The 9,969-nt window shown below is 41.8% G+C and overlaps 1 protein-coding gene across 1 annotated transcript; it reads right to left on the reverse strand.

Moving 5' to 3' along the window:
• Positions 1-2,848: 2,848 nt before the first annotated feature.
• DOLPP1 (dolichyldiphosphatase 1) lies at positions 2,849-9,727 on the reverse strand (the record flags this gene model as incomplete). Its single annotated transcript, XM_009702223.1, has 7 exons — positions 2,849-3,745; positions 4,234-4,323; positions 5,124-5,252; positions 6,585-6,683; positions 7,527-7,626; positions 7,896-7,980; positions 9,627-9,727. Coding segments are annotated over 7 exons (641 nt in total), but the record flags the coding sequence as incomplete, so codon positions are not given.
• Positions 9,728-9,969: the final 242 nt, after the last annotated feature.

Below are 9,969 nucleotides of genomic sequence, written 5' to 3' on the forward strand. Positions count from 1 at the left end.
GCTACAGTATTGCCACTTAAGTATTCGAGACTGGCCCTTTTCTACTTCTGTCTCAAAGGGGAAGGCTCTCAACAGAAAGTGCCTATTAAAGATTAAGCAGAAGTATGCACTGCTGTGACTATCTCAGAAAATGGGATTGATCTGTTCTGGATCTATATCTGGATATCCCACTAGCTTCAGCAGAGTACAGCTGCAAGAAGCAGACTATCACACTGAAAAAGATACAAGATTCATAAACCACTTAATGCATCCTTAATGGTAGACGGAGCTGAAATTCCGATGAATGAAGCTCATTTTTTTTTAAACTGCTTGAAAGGACACCAAAATCATTACAAGGTTTCTCCTTTAAAAAGTCTTTTCTTATTGTACAAGTTCTAAAATGCAATGTCCTTCCAATTCATACCTTCTTGATTTTTTCGGTATCAACTTACTGAATACTGTTTTCCTCCATGTTTCTGATTATCCAATTGTTTTATCAAGAGGTGTCCCTTGTCTTAAAGGCACATTAAATACAAGAAACTTAAGTTCCAGAAAACTACCAATTTGGAACAAATAATTTAAGAAACACATAGACTGAAAATATTCAGATAACTCTTGGGATATGAGTGCAATTTATGACACAGCCTGGTAGCATTGCATGCTTTGCTGGTTAGCTGCATTAAATACTGTTTTGATAGTGTAATCTATGTCATGCAAAATTTTGAAACATTCTTTGAATAAACTGAAACACAATAAACAGATAAGTGCTACAGAAAGGCTTAAGTCTCCTTAGACACTGCAGAAGTTACACAACTACCCTTGGGGGAGGATGTTTGTGTGGGGACAGCAAGAACAGTGAACCACAGCATTCTGTCACCTTTTATTGTCTTATTATCTCCATCCAGCCCCCTTGAGTACAGGGGAGGAATAGGAAGCATCTGCTCGCAAAGCCACATATTCAAAAAAAATATTCCATTTCAGAAAACTAGTGGCAGGAGACTTCATACAAGTGTAGGATAATAAGGCAGAGCTCAAATCTTTTTCCTGCACAGCACCATTTAGTTAAGAAAATCCATGGGATCACTAAGGAATTTCTATTATATCAAGTATTGCAAAGATTTCTTGAAAGGTACAGCAAAAGTAGGCAGAAGATGCAGATTACAAACAACTCGCAGAACAGAGGAGAGTTTAGTACAGTGTCTTACAAGACCTCTTCTTCCTCTCCCTTAGTCTTAAGAATTACTGTAGGAAGCTTGGGCTTGAAGGCAACACAAAGCGGAACAGCTTTTTTACACTACACTGCTCTCCATGAGGAGATGAAACCTCTTCCTTATGCTCTAGTTCTCAATAGGTGCTTCCACATACAGTTTTTCCAGCAGCCTGTCATAACAGCTTAAGATAGGCTATGGAAGTGCTAGCCACTCTTGAAACAATTCACTCTTTCAGCTTAGTTCTTGGGGAACAGAGTTGTGATCTCCCTTCTGGCTTTGTAAGCTAACTTACAAGAGATATAAAGAGAAAAGAAATGGTTTTGCAAGACGTAAGTGATTAATACCAGCTTTCAAGCTGAAACATATGGTCCCACCATGTCATGTGGCCTATCTGATGTCCTGTCTAATTTTAATAGAGCTGTTCTAAGTCAGATCAAATGTCCTTGTGAAAGCTGCAAGATGCCTCTTTATTCTGATGCACCTTCAAAGCAGATCCAGTGCTTCAGATATTAACAGGATTGCTCATGTTACGCAAATACTAAACAGTTCTTTAAAAAAAAATATTTGCTGTAACAAGTGAAAATAGTTTACTACCCATAGCTACTCAAACACAGAAATTTTAACAGCCTTCATTCCTGATCTCCTAGATCAGGATCGCTGCTTTCTACAGTTAACACTCTGGTTGTCCAATAGTTTCTACAGCAGCTCCCACTCCATACAAACACACAAACCCCTATGGCAACAGGCACAGATGAAAACTTAAAAAAAATAAAAATAATCAAGATGAACAGAAACACGTCTCACTTCAAGCAGCTTTATAATGCAGGAGTCTGATTAAAGTGGAGAGAGTAAAACAGGCAGCAAGACAGAGATGTGACAGTCATTTTACCTCTGCTCACATGACTGCATCGAAGGCACAGTGATGACCTTTGAGCCAGTTCAGAAGCTGTCCTTTATCTGTGAAAGTTCAAGTCAATTGTGCTTTGAATAAATACTTCTCTGTAGTTACACTTGAACTGCTGCATTATGTACTATAAATACAGAAAGTGTCCATGCACAGCCCTGAAGCACTTTGAGTATAGCCCTTGCCAGGTTAACTCATGGATCACAGAAGTTGTAGGCATCACCAGCACACACAGATGGCAGGCACACTCCCACAGAGACACAGCATCCAGAGAGCTGACTGGCCAAATGAAGAATCAGAACAGAAGAAGGATGGAAAGCAAAACTTGCTTGTAGGAGTTCGGCATTCAAGGTTACTACTGCAGAACCCTGACCGAGCCACTGTAATAACTGGTAGTAGTCTCTGCTAGGACAAGCTCACTACTCCAGTTGATGGTTGGATTCTAACAGGACTCTTCCAGAAATAATTCAGACAGCAGCTGAGCTAGTTATTATAGTCGTTTGCCTTGTTCTTCATTTATGGTTGTCACTTTGTTCATTCTTAAGAATCTCTCCCTTAAGCTTTAATAGAAAAAAAAAATTAAAAATCCAGTGCTTAAGACAGAGACTAGCAACTGAATTTTGTAAGGCTTTGGGTTGACTCTTACTGGAGCAGAGCACTGCTTATAACCAATGGGCTTTCTACTGCCATCAGTAGCACACTCAGTACAATAACAGAAGCTGTACAGATCACAGCAACCCTGAGGTAATAGAATTGTAAAGGAAGAGATGGAATAAATGTGAGATATGTATGATAATCTTGCCACCTAGAAGAGACTGAGAAAGACACTCTTGCTAATTACACAACAGGAGCAACCAGTGGAAAAAAAATAGTCAGTATATTTCAGTTTTTCCTTTGTTTTACACACACACTCCCCTTAATCATATCTGTGCAGGCTTCCCTGCAGAACCATCACTAGTGTTAAAAATCAGATCTTTAGGCTTTCTTTCTATCTGTACAAAGTGCAGTTGGAATTGATTTTGATCTCCCCAACTGGTTGCAGAAAGGACAGAAAGTCTTCCTTTCCCTTCTGCCTAGGTCACCCCATCCTAGTTCCCCTCCCTCCTAAGAAGTTTTTAAAAATTAAACGCCCTAATTGAGCATGATCAGCTTGACATTAGTTTTGTCATCTTCTTCCGAAAAGAAAAACCCAAACAAAAACACACAGTCAATGCCTCACCCACCCCAAAAACAATAGCTCCATTTAAAAAAATAAATAAATAGTGTGTATATTTCATGCTGAAAAAAAAAGTCACAGAAAGGATTCATTTTTGGTTTTCCCTCCCCCAAACATGACACCAGGCATTTTCTCCCCCCTCCCCTGACGTAGACACGATGGTACATTCCAACTGGCAATGTGCATCTGTGTTGAAAATGAGTTTCTACTCCTGCACGGTCCCACATGCATCAGGGAGCATCCAGCTAGCTGCTAAAGCAGAGCAAAGGCTTTCAGGTTTTGGGTATGGTCCCTGCCTGTTCCTTTGGTCCGACTGTTAAAAGGCTCCTTGCTGCTCCCAGGTCTCTGCTCTTGTCTGTCTCCGTTAAAACGTGCACTCTGGTCCCACACTTCCCGAGTCACTGGAGCTTCGTACCCAGCTTGCGCTGTCTGTTTCTGCAACGGCAACACAGAGGGTGGGGTGAGAGAGGTGGCCCCAACCCTATCGCAGGGTATTGTGGCAAACCAGCGGGCAAAAGATAGGTGGATTAAAGTAAAGCTTTGCTTAGCTCCACACAAAAATAAAGCTGCCCCCACCATACTCTACAGAGACATCAGTCCTTCCTACTCTTTACAGTCCTAGAACATCCACCACGTCTTAAGTGTGCACAAGCGCACATGTGGATGCAAGATTAGAAACAATTGCTTGCAAAGAACATGGGCTACAGAGCTGAAATACTGACTATTTAAATGAAACATCCTTTAATCTCAAACACTCCCCAACAGACTCACCTTCCAGATGCAGTACTTAACCTACAACTTGGTATTTCTTTACTCTGCAGTATTCTACCCACAGCAGCTATCTACATATTAGAAAATAAATTAATAGCTACATCTGACAAGTCAAACCAGCTACAGCTCCTCCACCCCTCAAGATCACTCACCTTGCCTCTGCTCTCGTGACTGTGTATTCAAACCACAGGATGTTAGGAATGAGGCTGGTATCTCGGATTAAAAAGAACTCTGAAATTGGCCTGGAAATGGACAAAATGGTGGAAAGAAGGAAATAATTAGACTTTTTCTCCACACTACAATTTTGATCAAAATAAAAAAATAGCACAAAACCTGCTCCAGACTTAACATTACTATTCTACTACCTTTCAGTCTGGGAAAGGAGCTCCTTGTTAAATTTAATCAAAAGCACCTCTGTGCTTTTTTTTTTTTCTTTCCTTATACAGTGTTTCCAGACTATATTACATTTAAATGGCTTTGCAATTTCACTAGGTCATCAAACATTCATTAAGAGAGGTCTGTTCCACTTGAAAGGTCCTGAGAGGTCTGTTCACCAGCACTCTCCCACACCTCACAACTTTAGTAGGGCGTTACAAATGTTACCAGTTGCTTAAACTTCCTCTCTCCCACATCCACAGCAGGCAAGGATATATGGTCCTTTGTATATGCACGCAGAACAAAACATGGAGTAACAAGTAGGTTACACAACAGTAAGTATGCAAAACTGGAACAGAACCCAGGAATTCTCATTTCTAATATCTGTAACTTAGGCTGTGCACAGAAGTTTGAGCAGCCCATTTACAGTCAGGGCTTGCACAGCTACAACTAAAATTTTAGAGACCAAAGTATCTTTCCATTTGTTTTGCTTCAGATGCAAGGTACAATTTTTACACCGATTGATTAGGAAAATTTTCTTTTGCCAGGTAATTCTATTGCACCTGTGTTACCAGCTAATTGCAAGGGTCTCATTTAATGAGCAAAATGGCAATCCACAGAATGCAGACTTGCAGGAATAAAACCTCCACAGAATAAAGAGACTTACCATGCAGCTATCCTTGGGAAAAGAGGAGTTAATATCTCTTGTGTGAAGGCAAACCAGGCTATGGCCATAATGCTTCCCGCCAGACCTCCATATAAGACTTGGCTCCAGGTGTGATAAAGCAAATAAACCCTGCAGTGGAAGAGAAGAATTACCAGACAGGCTTTAAAACAAAAGGAGGCATGACTCAAGGGCTGATGTTTCACTGGACCCTCAGACTTTCCGAGCAAGTTATCCTCCAGATGTTAAAAGTGGATATCTTTCTTTTTTTCATTAAAAAGCTGGCAAAAAGGGGGGGAGGGAAAAAACCTCTCTTCCTTGCTACTGCAGTTTCAGCTTAGAGCACTTCTAGTTTGAGCTTAACTCAATAACCCTCCACATTCTTCTTCATGTATCTTCAGATAGCTGAGGAACTATTACTGTTGGTTCCCACAAGAGACTTTTCCAAAGCCAGTAACAGGACAAGTCCCCCTCAAGCTACCACAGCTGGGGCTTAAAGGCTTTTAAGAACATAGACAGCATTTTTGTTACAAATTTGCTGCTCTCAAATGTGACAGCACAAAGGCTGCACTACCACAGTGTGCTTACCATGATTGCAGCCATTCAGAAAGCTGTATTAATGGTCCGTTAAGTTATCCGTGCACACGAGCTACATGAGTCACATTCAAAATTCTTTTCACCCATACATCATAAAGCCATTAAGATCATCTTATCTGACCACCCTGCCTAGCAGAGGCCACTGGATTTCCTCAAATTAATTTTTATTTGAATTAAACCATATATCTCTTATGAAATTGTCCTGTCAGAATTTTAAAAATAACCAGTAATAAGGAATCAGCTCTAGTGTACAGTCAATTGTGCAAACAGGTAATTACTTTCCTGTGGAAAACATGGCCTTATTTCTAGCCTGAATTTGTCTGGTTTCCAATCACTGGAGCTCATTTTATATGTGTGTATATATATATATATTTAAATCTACTAAAGGGAAAAAATCATTATCAAAGTTTCATTTTCTTTATTCATCCTAATACAACTAAATCTTGCAAGTGAGACAGCCAGATATGTTTTTATTAACTAATGCTCAAGCAAAATGATCAGATTGATCAACTGTAGCAATCCACATGCTGCAGATGCTGGTGTGCCAAGGCATGGTGCAATGCTTTCACGATTAGTGCTGGAAAGAGGGCAAGGCAGAGAGGCTAGAGCACGGCAATGGAGCCCATGGGGAATTGGTACAAGCTCAGCTGATCCTGGCTTTAAACGCTTCTGTGAAGCACCACACATGTAGCATCTTTGCTTATTTGAAGGATCTCATGGCAAGACAGCAACTTCCTCAAAGCTCTGACTTCTACAACACAGTCATCAAGAATTAGATCAGAAATGCAGGATAAGGAATGACAGGTCTGCTGGCTGTTAAAGGCCACAGGACTGTATGAGAGCATAAGACAAACAATTGCTCCATACCTACTATATGAGACTAGCAAAGCCACTGTGACGAGGCAGATGGACAGCACATGTCGCCATAGTAAATCCAGAAACCTCGCATTGTTTGTTTGGTGCATTCTGAAAGAGATGGAGAGCCATTAGCACAGTGGCAAGGAGCTGAGCAGTCCTTCTCTCTTCTCACTATCTCCGAAACCCTAGGAAAGCTACTCCAGTGGGGTCATGGGCAGCTCCATACCATCCCAGCAGCAACCTGTCCCACTGGCAGCAGTTCAAGAGAAGCCAGAAAGCCACACTCCTCTCTCTCCAACTGTTAACAGGGATTGCTGTGATGGAAGGCAGAATGTTCACAATTACTGCAACCGATGTGAAAGGCACATGCTGAGCATATGCAACAAGGAGCCAAGACATCAGAGTCCCTCCATCATCCACAAAGCTAGGAGGAACTGTGAGTTTTGTCTTCCTCCACACGTGGAGCCACAAGACAGAGCCATGCCCCAGCAAGAATTTCAGAAAAGCACAGCACAGCATGTAAAACCAGTACTTGGTAAGGGAGATGAACTAAAAGGTCATGCAAGTGGGCAACAGGTATTACCTAAAAGGTTACAACCCCACTGACAAAACTGAGTAGACACATGAGAAAGCAGCTCTTCTTTCCTCGTTCCTATTCCTCCCCCTCTTCCCTCACACTGGTGGATCATCATGGCTTAGAAAAAGCAAATCAGGAGACCTGTACCCAGATAGGCACAGAAGGCCCACCCCTACCCTTCAGTTTTCAGCAAGGGTAACTACAGTCTTACGTTTAGATTGAGATAGACATGCTTCATCCACCCTAGCCACAGTAAACTGTGCAGTTCCTCACATTTAATTCCATTATGCCACTGAAGTGGCACACAGCAAGGGAGCCATCTATTTCAGGTGTTTCAACATATTAACAGCCAAAACCTGACATTGAATTTTTACCTTAAATAAAGGAACAGAAAGGAATAGACAGAGAAAAACCACATGAATTGGGAGTGGCTGGACGGCATCCCATATTTTGTGGTCACTGTTGAATGGGCTTCTGGGAAGAGAAGAAGAAAGAGTATGGTCAAGGTCTACTCTGTACATAGCAGCTGGAACACTCCAGATGTGAAGCCAGACCACTCTGCTGGAGTACGTGCACATGAGTTCACAGGACACGTCTCTGCTTAGATGGCTCTGCCAGCCTTCTTACACCCAAACATCCAAAGCCAACATGAGGCAAATGGGAAAACACCCTCTAACCCCCCGACAGGTAGCATTCCACTCAAAACTCAACCAACACCATGACACCAACGGGCCATACCATACCTTCACAGGGCCGAGGCTCCCGGATTACATTTTTTATTAACCAGTTCACTCCCTCGTTGAATGCCAGCCCTCCCAAGAAAGAGATCTGTGAAGGCAAAACAACTGTGTCATCCTATCTAAAGAGATCCATCTACTTACCAAGCTCCCTCTGTTGACAAAACCCCAAACCATATGTTTCTAATTTTCTTTTCTGACTACTAGAGTTAGAACCAATGGCTTCAAAATTCTTTACCTGAGGAAGAAAAGCAATTCTTTTTCAGCCCACTTTGTGTATTTGACAACACATTGTGTATATGCAGTTTTTCAGCAAATGGCACAGAAAGAGACAAAAATGACACCATATAGCAATTCTGTTAGCATACTTCCACCAGCAAGTGTAGAAAGTGACATTTTTTAACAGGGCAGCTTTTAAGGGATTGTTTTTCCCCGACAACCAACAGGGGGAGTGCACACACCATTATTTGGGTAAATTGCTAAAAAAAGGTGACTTTTTAGGCTTTCTGGCTTTTCCCTCTGAGTATTTTCATCTTGAAGTTGCTGTCTTCAGTCTAAAATGAAGTCACATTGTGAACTGAGCCAAACTGGTAGCATTTATTTTCACTCTAATTCCATAGTCCATACATCTCCCCTAAATTAGTCCTGCTGCTGTGATCAAATTCCCAGCTGGTGATGACACTCTGCCTCCTTAACACTCAGTTCCATTCCAGAAGATGAAGCAATTTTTCACTCTACATCCTGAGGTATGGGTCAGGTTGCTGCAAGTCAGCTAGCATCCCTCTCCAGCTCAGTGGCAACTTGCCACAAAGAACTGGAAATCAACCTCAATGTTTGCCTCGTTACCAACACCTAACAAGCTCCAGTATTAAAAAAAAAACCTATGAATTTGTGCAACAGTCACTCTAGCTTATTCTCTCTTTTGGGTCAAGAAGAAACCTTTGGGCTGCCAAAACTTAACAGCTGCCTCTCCTAGCTAGCATTGCCTTAATAACCTAGAAGTCCCATTCCTAGGTCCCTTGAGCTACTGGTTCCCATGACACCATGGCCCTATATTAGAAATCTGCTGCCAAAATCCTTTCACTGGCCCCTATTTTATCTGTTTACAGAAGGCAAATGTTGCAAGAGGTTTATACCTCCTAAAGGGAATTTATCCATTAAACTGATTCCCAACTACCTGTCAGAGCAGACAGAAAGCATTATGTGTTACAAAAAAGTCCCTTATTGGTCATTTGAACAGAAGCAAGTCTCTTCTGTCCCTGGTATGTGATTCACAGCTGGGCAGGAGCCCTTATAGACAGACCCACTCCCCTGGGAATCTGTAGGTTTTATTTGGTATCCCTTTTTCTGTCTCAGTAGTTCAAAGAAAGCACATCCTACTGAGTTACAGACATCATCTCCTGCATTTACTACCTATCTTGCAGACACCTACTAGTGCCATGATCCTACTGGATCTTGGGAGTGTTCCCACTCTGCAACAGCATTCTTTAGTCCCTCAATGTTTTCGGACAGATAATGCCCAAAATATACCAGAGTAACAGAAAAAAATCAGCAAAGGCTAAGCAGTCTTTTAACCTGTACAGGTGATGTGTCTCCTGCTGTTCTTTGACAGCAAGATTATGTTACCTAAGCTTACTCTTTAAAGAGAGAAAAAGAAGTGTGAATACAGGAACGCCAGGTGAGAAAGCAAGAGACTTTTGTCATAAGGAGAAGCTGGAAAGGGAGAGAAGGACTCACCGTGTGAAGTTCTCTCTTGAATATGATGAGTGTTACAAAGCCAACAATAATGAATATTGGACCAAGACTCAAATAAGCTAAAAGCTGACCAGAGAAATCACCTAGGAAAACAAAGAGAAACAAATCAGTTTGAACTCCACAGGTACTTGCCTGCCACCAGAGCGTGGGTCAGTTGGTGCCCTGAATCGCTGAGAGCAGAGACGCAAACTCAGCACTGCAGCAAGTCTCCATTTTGCAGGCTGACTGCTGCTGCACCAGCCTGAGAGGAGCTGAGGCAAGGAAGACAGCAGTGCTTACAAGCAGGTTCAAAAGCATGATGAGAGGAGCTTGGCATCCTTCAGCA

This window comes from Cariama cristata, unplaced genomic scaffold (assembly GCF_000690535.1).
Source record: "Cariama cristata isolate BGI_N322 unplaced genomic scaffold, ASM69053v1 scaffold32646, whole genome shotgun sequence".
In the NCBI taxonomy this organism is placed as follows: domain Eukaryota; kingdom Metazoa; phylum Chordata; class Aves; order Cariamiformes; family Cariamidae; genus Cariama; species Cariama cristata.